The 18164-nt window shown below is 41.8% G+C and overlaps 1 protein-coding gene and 1 long non-coding RNA gene across 7 annotated transcripts in view; one reads left to right on the top strand and one right to left on the bottom strand.

Annotated features, from left to right (window-relative positions):
* tiam2a (TIAM Rac1 associated GEF 2a) overlaps positions 1–18164 on the top strand; it is a 262182-nt gene that overhangs the window by 179971 nt on the left and 64047 nt on the right. For all 6 annotated transcript variants that reach the window (XM_061895546.1, XM_061895541.1, XM_061895542.1 and 3 more), the window contains 6 exons: positions 11931–12107; positions 12529–12633; positions 12713–12791; positions 12876–12965; positions 13056–13250; positions 15213–15304. In XM_061895546.1, the coding sequence (XP_061751530.1) occupies positions 11931–12107; positions 12529–12633; positions 12713–12791; positions 12876–12965; positions 13056–13250; positions 15213–15304 (738 nt within the window). The remainder of the gene's footprint in view (positions 1–11930; positions 12108–12528; positions 12634–12712; positions 12792–12875; positions 12966–13055; positions 13251–15212; positions 15305–18164) is intronic.
* Positions 1–18164, bottom strand: part of LOC133549776 (uncharacterized) — a 107456-nt gene that overhangs the window by 68559 nt on the left and 20733 nt on the right. The window lies entirely within an intron of this gene.

Below are 18164 nucleotides of genomic sequence, written 5' to 3'. Positions count from 1 at the left end.
ATGGTTATTTTCCTTTTTGTTCTGGAGGACACAACGTCCTCTGTTTCCAAATATAATTTGAAATGTGGACTCGTCAGACCACAGAACACTTTTCCACTTTGCATCAGTCCATCTTAAATGAGCTCGGTCCCAGCAAAGCCGGCGGCGTTTCAGGGTGTTGTTGATAAATGGGTTTGGCTTTGCATAGTAGATTTTAACTTGCACTTACAGACGTAGCGACCAACCGTAGTTACTGACTGTGGTTTTATGAAGTGTTCCTGAGCCCATGTGGTGATATCCTTTACACACTGATGTCGGTTTTTGATGCAGTACCGCCTGAGGGATCAAAGGTCCGTAATATCATCGCTTACGTGCAGTGATTTCTCCAGATTCTCTTAAGCTTTTGATGATTTTACAAACCGTAGATGGTAAAATCCTTAAATTCTGTGCAATAGCTCGTTGAGAAATGTTGTTCTAAAACTGTTTGACGATTTGACCCTCGCCCCATCCTTTTTTGTGAATTACTTAGCATTTCATGGAAGCTGCTTTTGTACTCAATCATGGCACCCACCTGTTCCCAATTAACCTGCACACCTGTGGGATGGTCCATATAAGTGTTTGATGAGCATTCCTCAACTTTATCAGTATTTATTGCCACCTTTCCCAACTTCTTTGTCACGTGTTGCTGGCATCAAATTCTAAAGTTAATGATTTGCAATTGTTTTTGTTTTTTATCAGTTTGAACATCAAATATGTTGTCTTTGTAGCATATTCAACTGAATATGTGTTGAAAATGATTTGCAAATCATTGTATTCAGTTTATATTTACATCCAACACAATTTCCCAACTTATATGGAAACAGGGTTTGTATTAAGAAAACAATGCTGCGAGAGGGTTTCTGGGTGGTTGGTGCTAACAAAAATACAGCTCAGCCTAAAAGTTGTGGACAAATTTTAGGCAGTTTCATAGCATGCAGTGATTCATATTGCCTGTGGTGAGTGTGGCAAATGTCAAAGCCTCCTTCTATCAAAGTTTTAGAAAGAGAGCGGAAGCGTTTTGGGAAACAATACAGTCTCTCATCGGGTAAATGCTTTAATTTTGCTTCAAATGTGAGAGCTTCCCCTGCTTTGAGTGAGTCAATCTTTTCTAGATTTAAGTCATTTGGTTGTGGCAAGTAAGATTTCACGGTGGGAGGAATGTAGGCAGGCAGTGAGGGAAAGATAGCCCGACTCTATTGATTTTTGTTTACACAGTTTTTTTCCTGTCCTAATGACTTGGCACACATTTGAGTCATAAATCCCCTGAATGATTCTATTAAAAAGACATTTTCCACCAGTCCTGTGAGATGAAGTCAAGTGAAGGGTGTATTTGTATTTTGCTACTTTGTATTGATGTGTGTACATTTTATGTACTCTTTCTACTTGTTGGTAGCTTGCATGACATCAGCCTTTGTCCAATGTATGCAAAGCATCCATCCATCCATTTTCTACCACTTGTCCCCCTCTGGGTCACGGGGGGTCCGGGAGCCTGTTCTAGCTGCATTCGGGCGGAAGGCAAGGGTATGCAGAGCAATATTGTCAAAAAACCTAAACAAAGTAAATTCACGTTATACGAAATATATAAACACACATTATAGACATAACAATTTAAAAATCAGGCTACACCTGTCATCAGAATTTGAAGAAAATATGGCGGTGACTCCCGAAGAAGACAATACAACATCTGTTGTTCTGGGAAGACAAGATTTTGAGAGGATGTTCTAGTTCATGCCAAAGGTTGTCGAGCCCAGGATATGACTGATAGCAATAGGAAACATAGTATTTGCGGCCTGTGATGTTGGTAAATTTTGTCTGTTGATTGAAAATGTTTTATTCATTAGCTATTCGGAAGGGAACTGTATTGTAAATACCAGGGCTGCAGGATTATGGCTAAAGTATTAATCACAATTATTTTCATCAATATTTAAAATCACGATTATTCATCACTGTTAATTAAAACATATTTTATTGCACTTTCTATTTTAAACAAACAGTAAACTTGGCTTTCATTTCAAAATGAAACTATAAACAATTAGTAGATAAAATAAAATGTACAGAAGACAAAGGGCTAACTAAAATGAATATGCCATTGCAGAGTGCATTCATAAAGTGCAAACAAGTGACAAAATGTACAAAAGGCACAAAGACATAAAGTAGCACATTCATTGTACTGTGTCTTCTGCCAAATAAAACGTTATTACGTCCATAATTTTTTTGTGTGTTTCAGAGGTGGATGGATACAGGGTCCCTCGGTGCACGGTTGATGTTGCAGTTTTCTGTATTTTGGGCACGCTTGCTTTTGTAGCTATTCATAGGGAATCTCTGTTAACAACCAGCTTCGCAGCGCAGGCAAACAATGGTGTTTAAGAAAAGAAGAAATGTGTTGTTAATGCTTAATGTGTCTTCGCAACTCGCTTATTTGTTTGGATGTGCACACCAACAGTGCTTTGCTTTGCAACTCGTGGCATTTGTTGCTGGTTCATCGGCGCGGGAGCATGACAGCCAGAGTTAAGGGAAATGAGCGTGAGTACCTATGGGTAACTCTTTGTAATGGGAGGGCACCAATGTAATAATGCATAACATTTTTTTTGTTATATTTTCAACCAAATAAACTAAATCTAGAAAATATTTTTGGCTGATCTACCTTAAACTTCTGTCGTCACTGTCTTACTCTCACATGAGTCCAATGTCTATCGGTCGCACCCTGGTGGTTGAATGACTGTTGGTTGTGAAAGTGCTCGGTTTGAAACGCAGCACAGCCTGTTTATTAAATGTTAATACTGCCAATGATCACCCTTGTTGAATCGTAGCTGCCAAAGTCGTGATCACAATTAAAATTTGATTGATTGTGCACCCCTAGTATTACTGCAGTTTCAAAACCTTCAAAATAATGACGTGACGCTTCACGGAATAAAATGAAAACTTGCTGAGTGTAGTTTTTTCTGTCACTTTGCTTTGGCAAAATTTGAAATTAACTTCATCTTCCAAATTCCTCTGCACGCCTTGGGAACAGCAGCGTAGGGGCATCGAACATTGTAAAGAGCAGAAAAAGAAGGCATGCAGAAGAAGCGTGTTCATAGCAGATGAGGATTCTTTTTTTTTTGGGACATTTTATCAAAATCTGTCCATAACTATTTGAGTTATGTTGCTATCGTCTGGAGCGTTGCAAGCCAAAACAGACTCGCTCACGATCCACTGCCTCAAGGTAAATCATTTGCTGGGAGCGCAGCGCGCACACTACACACCCAAACTACTTCATAAACCGTCACTCGGAAAAAATATTTGAAGCCAGCGAAGCTAAATATAAATTAATGAGGTATTTACATTAATAAAAGTAAACATTTAAGTGAACCTTTCTGAGAACCTTCATTTTTCAAACTGATACAAAAATATCCACTGCAAAGGTCATTGCATCTCAGAAAATAAAAACTGAACATTATTGTTTTGCACTTGCTACACTGGATGCTTACATCATCACTTTAAAGACACTAAGCTGTAAGTTTTTCTTAAACATCTGCTTGAAACAGTGTATGTTCTCACAAAATTATTTGTGTTTAGAAATAAATGTTTGTAGTAATAAATATGATTAGAACATTTGACGTGTTGGTGGGATTAATGAGGTCTTTGAAGTATTCCTTCCACCTATCCACAACACCCGCAGTTGAGGTCAGCAGAACACCATCCGCACCATACACGGTGTTGATAGTGCACTGCTTCCCCTTTCTGAGGCGGCAGATGGTGGTCCAGAATCGCTTTGAAGCCATCCGGAAGTCGTTTTCCATGGCTTCCCCGAACTCCTTCCATGTCTGAGTTTTTGCCTCCGCGACCGCTGAAGCTGCACACCGCTTGGCCTGTCGATACCTGTCCACTGCCTTCGGAGTCCTATGAGCCAAAAGAACCAGATAGGACTCCTTCTTCAGCTTGATGGCATCCCTCACCGCTGGTGTCCACCAACGGGTTTTAGGATTACCGCCCCGACAGGCACCAACTACCTTGCGGCCACAGCTCCAATCAGCCGCCTCGACAATAGAGGTGCGGAACATGGTCCACTCGGACTCAATGTCCAGCACCTCCTTCGTGACATGTTCAAAGTTCTTCCGGAGGTGGGAATTTAAACTTTCTCTGACAGGGGAGACTGCCAGACGTTCCCAGCAGACCCTCACAATGCGTTTGGGCCTGTCAGGTCAGTCCGGCATCCTCCCCCACCATCGCAGCCAACTCACCACCAGGTGGTGATCAGTAGAAAGCTCCGCCCCTCTCTTCACCCGAGTGTCCAAAACATGAGGCCGCAAATCCGACGACACAACTAAAAAGTCGATCATGGAACTGCGGCCTAGGGTGTCGTGGTGCAAAGTGCACATATGGACACCCTTATGTTTGAACATGGTGTTTGTAATGGACAAACTGTGACGAGCACAAAAGTCCAATAAAAAAACACCCTCGGGTTCAGATCCGGGTGGCCATTCTTCCCAATCACGCCTCTCCAGGTTTCACTGTCGTTGCCAACATGAGCGTTGAAGTCCCCCAGTAAGACAAGGGAATCACCCGGGGGAGCACTTTCCAGTACTCCCTCGAGTGTACCCAAAAAGGGTGGGTACTCTGAACAGTCAGGACCCGTCCCCACACCCGAAGGCGGAGGGAGGCTACCATTTCGTCCACCGGGTTGAACTCCAACGTGCAGGCTTTGAGCCGGGGGGCAACAAGAATTTCCACCCCAGCCCGTCGCCTTTCACTGCGTGCAACGCCAGAGTGGAAGAGAGTCCAGCCCCTCTCGAGAGAAGTGGTTCCAGAGCCCTTGCTGTGCGCCAAAGTGAGTCTGACTATATCCAGCTGGAATTTCTCTACTTCCCGCACTAGCTCAGGCTCTTTCCCCCCAGTGAGGTGACGTTCCACGTCCCAAGAGCTAGCTTCTGTAGCCGAGGATCGGACCGCCAAGTGCCCTGCCTTCGGCTGCCGCCCAGCTCACATCGAACCCGACATCTATGGCCCCTGCTATGGGTGGTGAGCCCATTGGAGGGGTGACCCTCCAATGGACTCTGCAGCATCGCGTGGTCATCGGGGGCGGTGCCTCTGGATTGGCAGACCGGGGTGGTGGTTCCTCTCTTTAAGAAGGGGGACCGGAGGGTGTGTTCCAACTATCGTGGGATCACACTCCTCGGCCTTCCCGGTAAGGTTTATTCAGGTGTACTGGAGAGGAGGCTACGCCGGATAGTTGAACCTCGGATTCAGGAGGAACAGTGTGGTTTTCGTCCTGGTCGTGGAACTGTGGACCAGCTCTATACTCTCGGCAGGGTTCTTGAGGGTGCATGGGAGTTTGCCCAACCAGTCTACATGTGCTTTGTGGACTTGGAAAAGGCATTCGACCGTGTCCCTCGGGAAGTCCTGTGGGGAGTGCTCAGAGAGTATGGGGTATCGGACTGTCTTACTGTGGCGGTCCGCTCCCTGCACGATCAGTGTCAGAGCTTGGCCCGCATTGCCGACAGTAAGTCGAACACATTTCCAGTGATGGTTGGACTTCGCCAAGGCTGTCCTTTTGTCACAGATTCTGTTCATAACTTTTATGGACAGAATTTCTAGGCGCAGTCAAGGCGTTGAGGGGTTCCGGTTTGGTGGCCGCGGGATTAGGTCTCTGCTTTTTGCAGATGATGTGGTCCTGATGGCTTCATCTGATCAGGATCTTCAGCTCTCACAGGATCGGTTTGCAGCAGAGTGTGAAGCGTCAGGAATGAGAATCAGCACCTCCAAGTCCGAGTTCTCGCCCGGAAAAGGGTGGAGTGCCATCTCCGGGTTGGGGAGGAGACCCTGCCCCAAGTGGAGGAGTTCAAGTACCTAAGAGTCTTGTTCACAAGTGAGGGAAGAGTGGATCGTGAGATCGACAGGCGGATTGGTGCGGCGTCTTAAGTAATGCGGACGTTGTACCGATCCGTTGTGGTGAAGAAGGAGCTGAGCCGGAAGGCAAAGCTCTCAATTTACCGGTCGATCTACGTTCCCATCCTCACCTATGGTCATGAGTTTTGGGTCATGACCGAAAGGATAAGATCACGGGTACAAGCGGCTGAAATGAGTTTCCTCCGCTGTGTGGCGGGGCGCTCCCTTAGAAATAGGGGGAGAAGCTCTGCCATCCGGGAGGACCTCAAAGTAAAGCCGCTGCTCCTCCACATTGAGAGGAGCCAGATAAGGTGGTTCGGGCATCTGGTCAGGATGCCACCCGAAGGCCTCCCTAGGGAGGTGTTTAGGGCACGTCCAACCAGTAGGAGGCCACGGGGAAGACCCAGGACACGTTGGGAAGCCTATGTCTCCCGGCTGGCCTGGGAACGCCTCGGGATCCCCCGAGAAGAGCTAGACGAAGTGGCTGGGAAGAGGGAAGTCTGGGCTTCCCTGCTTAGGCTGCTGTCCCCGCGACCCAACCTCGGATAAGCGGAAGAAGATGGATGGATGGATGGATAGAACATTTGATCATTATGTTTGCGTTCAATTACAGTACATGTGTTTATCATAAACATACTTGCCACTTCATTTTACCCCCTATGGCATTTTTAAGTCTTTATTTGGACATATACTGCAATAATATTGTACCGTGGTCTTAATACGATGATAGCATCAAACCGTCAGATTTTGATACCGTTACATTCCTATAACCTACGGTTATTGAAATATGACATACCCCTAACTGTTATTTATGCCACCTTTGGTGCACAAAGATTATTAGATCTACGGCTGACAGTGTTGTCATACTGTGTGAATATTATTCTCTCTCCTGACTCCTTAATCTTCGGGATGGGCGATATGGTCTCAAATCTGAATTGTAAAATATTTATTGCAGCTTCTTGCGATAACGATATATAAAACAATATAGCATTTTGTATGGGCTTCACGGTGCCAGAGGGGTTAGTGCGTCTGCCTCACAATACGAAGGTCCTGCAGTCCTGGGTTCAAATCCAGGCTCGGGATCTTTCTGTGTGGAGTTTGCATGTTCTCCCCGTGAATGCGTGGGTTCCCTCCGGGTACTCCGGCTTCCTCCCACCTCCAAAGACATGCACCTGGGGATAGGTTGATTGGCAACACTAAATTGGCCCTAGTGTGTGAATGTGAGTGTGAATGTTGTCTGTCTATCTGTGTTGGCCCTGCGATGAGGTGGCGACTTGTCTAGGGTGTACCCCGCCTTCCGCCCGATTGTAGCTGAGATAGGCGCCAGCGCCCCCCGCGACCCCGAAAGGGAATAAGCGGTAGAAAATGGATGGATGGCATTTTGTATGTAAATGATAATAAAACCATTTTAAAATGGGTTTCCAAGGCTCCTAATGTAGCTGCTGACGTATGCGGTAACATATTGCAGCCAATTTTCCCTCCAATTTTTCATATGTTTGAGCAAACGGCAATACTCCTTGATCATTCAGTGGCGCACATGTGAGCGACGGCAGACGTGCACGCTGTTATGCGCTTATCTTTGATTTTGTGCGCGGCCTAGATTTTCCGTGCGCAGAGGACACGTGAGCAGTGTGCAATTGCACAGGCGCGTACCTTAGAGGGAACGTTGATTGCAAAATTTCATTTTTTGATTGAAGCTATTATTAATCTACTTGCTAATTCACTGTTAATATTTGTTTACTTTCTGTTGTAACATGGTTCTATCTAAACTTCTGTTAGATTGTAAAAATCACTTATTCTTCTTTTGTTGGCTACTTTACATTAGTTTTGGGCGATACTTCAAGTTTGTGTATTGATCAAGGGGCAGCATTGGTCATACCAATGCTGATACAGTACTTAAAATGTTTAAGATCAATGAATGATTACATTTATGATTGCAATTATAAGCAGACAAAAACCCAGGACTGCGGTAAAAATTATATATTTAATATTTAAATGTGTTTCTCTCTTTGGATACTGCTCTTAACACTAACTGCACTTTTATTTTACATTTTTCCTTTCATTCACATTATATATTATGTGAGAAAACAACACATGCTTTTTTTTGTGTTTGCATTATACTGTCACTTGTAAATAAATGCTAGCAAAAGTCAGCTAACAATGGAGGTAATGGGATTCACTTTGCATTTAAGTCAGTATGTGAACAGCTGTTAGCATATCTTCCTACAGTGTGTAGTGTAGCATGTTAAGCTATTCGTCACCCTCCATAGATGATACTTGTAGGACACGTAGGTTATTTGCCGCCACGGATCGAGGATTGCAGATTTTAATGCAGCCCTGCACTGTGGAAGGATGTTAGTCGCTAGCTCGCTAGCAAGAATGCTAGTGTGCAGTGCTCTGAGGTCACTTTTGTTTGCTCGTCGCTGTCAAATTTGCGGGACAAAGATAGAATGTCATCAACATGCATTATCACGATATAACGATTGTATTAAGCTCTATTGTCGGCCAAAAATATTGTTTATCGTCAATAACGCCCAACTCTAATTGATTTATTTTCTAATTTCCTCTTAACTGGTTACCCTGTGCTGTAACATATTTCCAATTGATTTATTTTCAAATTTCCTCTATTTAGCTCATTACCCTCTGCTGTAACGTAGTTCCAGTTACACTTCTGTAGAGGTGTACAAAGCATTTATTTTCTTATTTACCAACTTCACATTCAAGCTAGATTAGTGCCACAGCTAGCATAGCTTTTGTCTTCTGAAAGTGTGACCTAATCTGCTGGGTCAAAAGTATACATAAATCAATGTTAATAAATAAATGATAAATGGGTTGTACTTGTATAGCGCTTTTCTACCTTCAAGGTACTCAAAGCGCTTTGACACTACTTCCACATTTACCCATTCACACACACATTCACACACTGATGGAGGGAGCTGCCATGCAAGGCGCCAACCAGCACCCATCAGGAGCAAGGGTGAAGTGTCTTGCTCAGGACACAACGGACGTGACGAGGTTGGTACTAGGTGGGATTTGAACCAGGGACCCTCGGGTTGCGCACGGCCCCTCTTCCACTGCGCCACGTCGTCCGTAATATTTGATTACATGTCCCTTGGCAAGTTTCACTGCAATAAGGCGCTTTTGGTTGCCATCCACAAGCTTGTGCCAATCTTCTGGTTGAATTTTTGACCACTCCTCTTGACAAAATTGGTGCAGTTCAGCTAAATTTGTTGGTTTTCTGACATGGACTTGTTTCTTCAGCATTGTCCACACGTTTAAGTCAGGACTTTGGGAAGGCCATTCTAAAACCTTAATTGTAGCCTGATTTAGCCATTCCTTTACCACTTTTAACGTGTGTTTGGGGTTATTGACCTGTTGGAACACCCAACTGCGCCCAAGACCCAATTTTTGGGCTGATAATTTTTGGTTGTCCTGAAGAATTTGGAGGTAATCCTCCTTTTTCATTCTTCCATTTACTCTCTGTAAAGCACCAGTTCCATTGGCAGCAAATCAGGCCCAGAGCATAATACTACCACCACCATGCTTGACGGTAGGGATGGTGTCCCCGGGATTAAAGGCCTCACCTTTTCTCCAAACATATTGCTGAGAACAGCTAAATATTTGTTTCATCTGACATCACATGGACAAAGATAAGACCTTCTGGAGGAAAGTTCTGTGATCAAATGAAACAAAAATTGTGGTATGGAATGGCTAAATCAGGCTAGAATTAAGGCTTTAGAATGGCCTCCCCAAAGTCCTAAATCAAACGTGTGGACAATGCTGAAGAAACAAATCAATTTCAGAAAATCAACAAATTTAGCTGAACTGCACCAAATTTGTCAAGAGGAGGGGTCAAAAATTCCACCAGAAGCTTGTGGATGGCTACCAAAAGCGCCTTATTGCAGTGAAACTTGCCAAGGGGCATGTAGCCAAATATATGTTGTATGTATGTATACTTTTGACCGAGCAGATTTGGTCACATTTTCAGTAAACCCATAATAAATTCATAAAAGAACCAAACTTCATCAATGTTTTTTGGGACAAATAAGTATGTGCTCCAATCACTCTGTCACAAAAAAAAAGAGTTGTAGAAATTATTGGAAACTCAAGACAGCCATGACATTATGTTCTTTACAAGTGTATGTAAACTTTTCACCACGACTGTACATAATCGATGTTTTGACATTTGTCCATCAATTCAAAATCCTCCTCGCTCCAATCATGATGCATCGAAGAATCGATCATATTTCCCACCTCAATCTGGCCCCATTTATGATTTGTTTCCCAGTGTAAACTATTTTTATTTTTAGAGAATATATTAATAAATGATAGTATTTTTTTTATCCATGTTGGACAGACACTTATTCTGCCTATTGCTACTGATGGTTACGTCCTCCATCCAGCAGGCACTTTGCCCTTATGGACAACATCACTGTCCCAGAGTGTAAAGAAGTTCATTGTGTGGAGCTTTAAGGAAACTAAGAGTAATGCTGCTTTAATAGACGTAATAGAGGAAAATTATCTGAAATTGTTCACACTGTTTATTCTTTAAAGTCAACCAATCTATTTTAGTCCAGGCTCAAGTATTTGTGTTCTTTGGTTGCTAAGTTGCGCAGAAAGGTGGTATTTATCCAGTTGCCACCGTCTGTCAGTTCCTTCTCATTTTTGTTTTTAGAAAGTGTTCCGCTTTTGAGAGGAAAAACTGAACTTTCCTTTTGAATGCAAACATAAGTAGCGTACACTGGCACACCAGAGAGGGTACTTTACTTGTCAATGTTGAAGCTTTTGCCTTCCCAGCAGCCCTGCTACTTGCTCATTGGTAGGTTGACCAGGCAACCGTTGGCCGATTGTAACCCTCTGTGACCATCAATGGGTGTACAGTGTTAAGTCAGCTGCTGCTAAGGTCAGTAGAGGCAACCAAATCTTAAGTTTCCAGTCACGCCATTATGCGAGGACACAAATGGGGCGGTTATATAACCAGTAGCTGTGTTGCCTTGTTTTTGCATACCCGGTGAGTGAGCACTGACCTCACATCCCTACATGGATTGGTAAAGGTGAGTCTTTAAGTAGCACCTTGTATTCATCAATCACTACTCACTAAGGAAACATTTTGGACAGAAATCTGCTGTCATAAGAATCTCTAAGGGCTAGTGTGTTCCCGTGTTTATCTCAGCTGGAACTATTTATAGTGTATAGCATCGTATTTGGCTTTTTGTTTGGGTGGGTGAGGGTCTTAGTCCACGTTTTCTGAAACACATCACCTGCCGATCAACTCCAAAGCCTTAGAAAAACACACTGTCACACACTACTCTTCTATTTCAAATGTTGGTGTGGGCCTGGATCATTCCAGTTCCTAAGGCATTTAGTCCTCTTGTCTAAACCACAGCTCTGTGTCATCTTTTTCCAAAGTGCTGAATCACTACACTGCCTCATTCAATGAGGTTTGGTTCACTGTTTTCTCCAAATCCAGTACCTTAACAATTGTGGTCACCCGCTGTAATTTGGTGTCTGCTACAGACCCAAAATGTCTCAGTGGCGCTTTTCCTTCTAGAGACATAAAGTCTAAGGCATAACCCTGCCTCTTCGCTGCCTAGGAGGCAAATATTGGGTCTAAAAGGTTCTGCTCTAATACCATCTGAAACTTCATTATTTATGCTGCCCCCCTTCCAAAAAAATCTGTTTCTACATTTTAAGAGTTACCTGAGACATCACTTTCACTCATATAATTTAATTGTTACTGTGTTGTGTGTTAAAAAATATATTTTGCTGTCACTACCATGTCATTTTACCCTCATCATTGTTCTTGTGAACATGATCACGACAAAGCTATGTCAGATAACTTTCTGAAAGGCTGCACATGTTGGCTGAAATGTTTGATGCACAGCTGAGCTTTTCAACAAATGGAGCTGCATTGATCTGTGCTGTTACCGCTCCTCTCTCAAAACCTTGTTTTTTTCCCTTTACTTCTTTTTTTTGCCTTTAACCCTGCGTTATCTTACTCTGATCGTCTCTTTTTCTTCTTGTCTGTTCCCATCACTCTACAGAAGATGGACCTGCTCACTAATATCTACTCCATGTTGCCCCTTGAGGACGGAGTGTGGGATAGTATCAGTTGTGGTACAGACGTGATAACCTGTGTCCACATGCCAGATGGCTTGACAACCCGAGTTAATGTTGGAAGGGAACAGACAGCTGCGGACGTCCTCTCAGAGGCCTCCAAGGTGAGGGTGACTACAGCGAGAGAGCAAAATGCCTGATGGTTGTAGCAAATTTGTGAAGCTTTAACATTTGCATACACATATTTTTATAATTGAAATGATATTCCTAAAAAAAAAAACATTGTCAAATTACTTTTTGAATTGGCATTGTTAGAGCCAATGCTCACCAATGCTCACAAAAGACGTACTTAAGGCAACGCACTTATTCATCCAATGTCAACTTCACATGGTCACATAAGATTGTCAAATATGCAGAAATCCCACGGAGACAATTTTGTTTACCTATTATTGTTGAGTGTAAAATCTGTGAATAATTCACGCCTTTACCATAGCACAGCTGTCAAACCAAGCTTTGGTGCATGAAATACCTTGGATAAGTCTGCGCAAGCAAGCTGTTGAGCATTTGAATCTCTTGTGTAAACAGGCTAAACAGCTGGACCCAGACCTGCATCGACTTCGTCTGCACAGGCAGGCAGGAAACAACACAGAGATTCGATGTGTTGCTCCCAGTGAGCTCGTCTGTGATCTGGTGAGAACAATCTAAGTGTACATCTTTATTATCCACTTGTTTATTTCATTTTATTAATCTGTCTAATACTACTTTGTAGATGAGTGGTCATTTGGAAGTGGTCCCAGTTAACGTGTTTACTCTAAGTATGAGCAGAACGAGCGGCATTTGCGATTTTGGTGAGTCGATCTCAAAGTTGAATGTGTCAACCACCATTGCAGATGCATCATTGTCCAACATTCTGGTTTTCTTAATCCTCCCAGGGTTTGCAGTAACAGGGAATATAGACAGCCATAAAAACAGTCGGATATTTGTCAGTGAGGTGCTCCATGATGGATTGGCCTTTAGTGAAGGTACAAACAACAATGACAAAACAACATGAACTACATTGTTTGTGTTGCATGTGAATGGTTCTCTACCAACATATTTTGTTTGCGTTCCAGGTCTGCGTCCAGGGGATGAGGTTTTGATGCTTAATGGCCGCTATGTGTCAGGCCTAGACCTTACACCAATCCAGACGCTGTTTGCTGGGGAAACCCTTGACTTGCGCCTTATGCGGGATGGACCACTGCCTCTAAACAGTGCAGTCAACCACCTAGGTCCTCCAGTAGTCAAGCTCAGAGCCAAGTCCTCCTCAGGTGCGTCAGCCCAAATTAATGTATTCACTAATTGGGCTTCTGAGTATAGGGAGTGGATCCTTTTAGATTGCAAATTAACCCTTCTGTATCCCACTCGCTCCAAAAGTATCTGAACAAAGAGCAGTGATGTTCATCTTCAACATATATATTTCAACAGTGTACATTTTTAAAAAGATACAGTCTGATACTTATGTCGCACATCGGTGCGAATAAATGAAAATAATACTTTATCCTACCTTCTCTTTTGGTCCCAAATAGAATTCAGCAGTTGATCCAACTTTGAACTTGCCCATGTTGACAAAACAATCTTTTGCAAAATGTCAATGGACATATATACACATAAATATTTGTCTTATATACATCAGAGTGGGCAGGAGGTAATGAGACTGGAGGCTCCAGCCTGCAGCCAAAAGTATTGGGTAAAAATTATGTTAATATAAATAAATGTATTTTTTGAGGAGCTTTGCAGGTATTCAAATGGTCTCTAAATCTCTGTGCAGCTCGCAGTGGCATCTTGCTGCTGGGGAAAGCAATCCAATGTGTCTGGAGTGCTTTTCTGTCGCGTCTTGGTGTCCGTGATTGACAGTTTAGTCTGCATGGACATACACAAGTGCCCAACTGGCTGTGGAACTCAAATGAAGGAGAACGGCTCTGCGTCTCTCTTGCAATGCCCGCCTTGGCGGGCGACTAGTGCTGCTGCCACAGGGAGCACCAACACTAATTATTTGCTAGCTCTCAGTTTCATGTGTGTGCAAAACTCTTAATGTGCAGTCCTAATTTTTCGCTCACGGGCAGACCGATATGCTTCTGACTTAAAAAAAAACAAAAAACACACACTTCTCACTGCGTTTGGCCTGCAAGGCAGCTGTTCTCTAAACAATACATATTTTCACGTTTTAATCTTGCGAGATCTTGTGACATATATCTGCAGAATGTTCAAAAGTAGTTCTTCTTTTTCTGAGAATTGCCTTTCCAAAATAAACAAAATAATAAGCAGCCCTCTTTAAAATACATGTACCACACTGTGCAACTCATACTCCCCCAGCATGCGCATATATGTTTTTAATGCTTCCATGTTCAGCAGACGGAACACTTTCTTTTATATATCTTAAAGGTAGTAATCCATTATCATTGCCTTTCTTTGGTGTATCTTTAATTAAATCCAAAGAGATTAATGACTTCGAAAGCCTCATTACAGTAAATAGTGATCAAACTGCCTGCAGGTTTCTTCTCTGTCACTAGAGGGCACATTATCCCAGGCTGTTTTGACAGGAAGCCCATAAATGCTGAACATGGTGATTTGGCAGTTGTCAAATAACAGAAATTACACAAATGAGTTAATGAAATACGTCTCTAAAATGCCTGTAATCTTGATTCCCAAATGTGTAAGAAAAGTCAATCAAATTCAGGTTAGATATCTTGTCCAGAGCAGTCTGCTTTTTTGGTTGGCGATATATGCCGGTTCAGAAAGGACATTTTGAGCTCCATAGGAGGTCCAGAAGTTTTCTTTTGTTTCCTGCTGTCACATTGGCTCTCCTCCCAGTTAACTACACACTCTCCTCCCAGTCTATTATCAAGAATAAAGTATTTCATGTGCCAACTGCTACAGTCTGGAACAGGAACCTTGCATTTAATGAGCTATAGTCCATATTAAAAATATGTTATCAGAACAGGATTTAAAAATACCTTGTCAACTCATCACATTTACATTTAAGATGGATTTCACAGTCACATCTGCAGCTGTTTTTAGGGGCTATACATTTGATGCCATTGTCATTCTAAGACTAGAGACAAATGTACAAGCTGTGAGACTTGCAGGCGCCTCTGATGGTATTCAGACGCTATTGTTTGTGTTATGTTGTCACTAAAATAGAGTCATTCAACAGGCCTACTTTTCAGAGAAGCAGATATATAAGAAACATGCATACCTTCAATTAAACCCCTTTGTTTTGGTCTCTACAGATTTGTGCACTGCAGCAGAAAGTAGCCAGTCCTTATGCACGGGGCTCGAGAGTCACTCCCACTGCTCACATAGGCCTGTTCAGCTCAGCAAGGTGGGTGGAGCACGTGTGTATGTGCTGCTGCTATTTCTATTGTCATGCAAACACCTACTTTATGTACAGTATGTTTGTGTTATTTCAGCATTCATGTGCAGGGTTTCCCCTAGTTTGCCACTATATACGTGGCAGTGGGGGCGTAGCCAAGGGTGTTGTCATCATGACATCATCATATGTGACATGATAATTTTGATGTACATTTACACATATATTTTCTTTAAAAAGGCTAAAGAAATGCTTGATTTATACATAAAAAACAAATGTTAGTGTTATTAATATTCCACTTCATAATATTAGTATCAACATTTTTCTCTTATGTCATTAGAATCACAATCGCAATCAGCTTTAACGCAAGGAATTTTACTTGTTAGACTGTACTCTCATTGTTTAATGCAGTTTCAATAATTGATTATTGTAAAATGTAACACAGGCCACAATTTATTTTGCCCTCACTGAATATTGCAATTATTTTGCCAAATATGTAAACAGTCTTTTGAATTAGATTTGAAAGAAATAACTCTAGGTGTTTTGTTGATATTCTACACAATAAAGTTACTGTAAAACTAACTACACTAAATAAAGTACCGTATTTTCCGCACAATAAGGCGCACCTAAAAACCAAAAATTTTCTCAAAAGCTGTGACAGCGTGCCTTATAATCCGGTGCGCCTTATAGTGCGGAAAATACGGTACATTATATGTACACATAACATGCACATACATGTGGAAATAATGTTAGATTAATAATATAATTTGGAATAAACTAAAAAAGCAATACAGTTATGCAGGATAAACGTTGGCTCTAATTTAGGCTGACCATATTCTGAAATCCCAAAAAGAGGACACATACTCTGTATATGCGTGGCAAGGCGGGCAGCACGCCAAGGCCGGGACTAGGTCAAAATTTGCCAATGATACTTGAACTTGCTTTATAAATAATATATTTATGTGAATAGAGCATTTTTTCTCCTCTGTTGACAGCAGTGTTGGCGCTAGGAATTTTCAAAATGGGATCCATCAAGTCATAAAAATGGGGTCCCACAGTAAATTTTTGGGGTCCCACTTTTTTGTAAGCGTTTTGAAAACAAATAAGTGTATGCATTGTCCTGTTTTGTCTCCCTCACGACTTTTGCTGCGTGCGCACATCTTCAAAATTTGTTTTGTTTTTATCCCCTCTTAAAGCTGGACGTACATTGGAAATACATGCAAAGTTGCCAAAAAAAAGCCGGACATTTGAGGCATTTAAGAAACACTGCCCAGACACCCCGGACAGTCCCGCAAAAGAGGACATGTCCAGGGAAAAAGAGGTCGTATGGTCAGTCTACTCTAATGCCACTAGCTTAATGTTAGCATACAATGGACTAGCTCATAGACAAGCTAACTCAAATTAAAGTGGCCAATTGCGGGGCACAGATAGACAATCCTTCACTCTCACATTTATACATAACTATGGACTATTTGCAGTCGGCACTGAACCTAACATGTATATTTTTGGAATGTGGGAGGAAATTGGAGTGCCTGCAGAAAACCCACACATGCACAGGGACACAATCCACACTCCACACAGAGACGTCCAAACGGAGGCTTGAAAACGCACACTGTGTAAATTTAGACATTGTTGTTGGTAGTATTTTCAAAATAATTAGGGTAGTTTACCCAACCTTAAACAATAATTGCACTAAAGACACATTTTGTTTTCTTCAAAATAAAGTAATGAGGAAGTTTTTATGATATTTAAGAGGTATTATGCCCTATAGTGCATAAATACTAGACTACATACAGTATATCTATTCATACAATGTCCATCCATCCATTTTCTACCGCTTGTCCCTTTCGGGGTCGCTGCAGGTGCTGCAGCCTATCTCAGCTGTATTTGGGCGGAAGGCAGGGAACACCCTGGACAAGTTGCAACCTTAATTCATACAATGTGTTACTTAAAATTGTTTTCATGTTAAAAAAAAAGTGTTTTCGTGAAAAAAAGAAAAACTTATTTTGAAGGTGTGGCGACATTAATTTTGCCATGGTGTAGTGCCACGAGTCTTTACAGGTAGGGAAATCCCTGATATGAATGTTTGTGTCCACTGTCCACTCACACTGTCTGAAATCAGACTTTCACCAATTCCCTAGATCAGTGGTTCTAGAATGGGGGTACGTGTACCCCTGGGGGTACTTGAAGGTATGCCAAGGGATACGTGAGATTTTTATAAATATTCTAAGAATGGCAACAATTCGAAAATCCCTTATAAATATATTTATTGAATAATACTTCAACAAAATATGAATGTAAGTTCATAAACTGTGAAAAGAAATGCAACATTGCAATATTCAATGTTGACAGCTAGATTTTTTGTTGACATGTTCCATAAACATTGATGTAAAAATAAATTTTTTTGTGAAGAAATGTTTAGAATTAAGTTGACGAATCCAGATGGATCTGTATTACAATCCCCAAAGAGGGCACTTTAAGTTGATGATTACTTCTATGTGTAGAAATCTTAATTTATAATTGAATCACTTGTTTATTTTTCAACAAGTTTTTTGTTATTTTTATATCTTCTTTTCCAAATAGATCAAGAAAGACAACTACAAATGAGCACTATTTTGCACTGTTATGCAATTTAATAAATTAGAAACTGATGACATAATGCTGTATTTTACATCTTTAACTCTTTTTTTCAACCAAAAGTGCTTTGCTCTGATTAGGGGGTACTTGAAATAAAAGAATGTTCACAGAGGGTACATCACTGAAAAAAGGTTGAGAACCACTGCCCCAGATAACCATACTTTTTTCAATACTGCATCATTCCCACTGGTTACAAACACATCCTATTACTTTCATGCAGGATGAGCATGAATTG

This window comes from Nerophis ophidion, linkage group LG03, assembly GCF_033978795.1.
Source record: "Nerophis ophidion isolate RoL-2023_Sa linkage group LG03, RoL_Noph_v1.0, whole genome shotgun sequence".
In the NCBI taxonomy this organism is placed as follows: Eukaryota; Metazoa; Chordata; class Actinopteri; order Syngnathiformes; family Syngnathidae; genus Nerophis; species Nerophis ophidion.
This window is presented reverse-complemented; position numbering and strand designations above follow the sequence as displayed.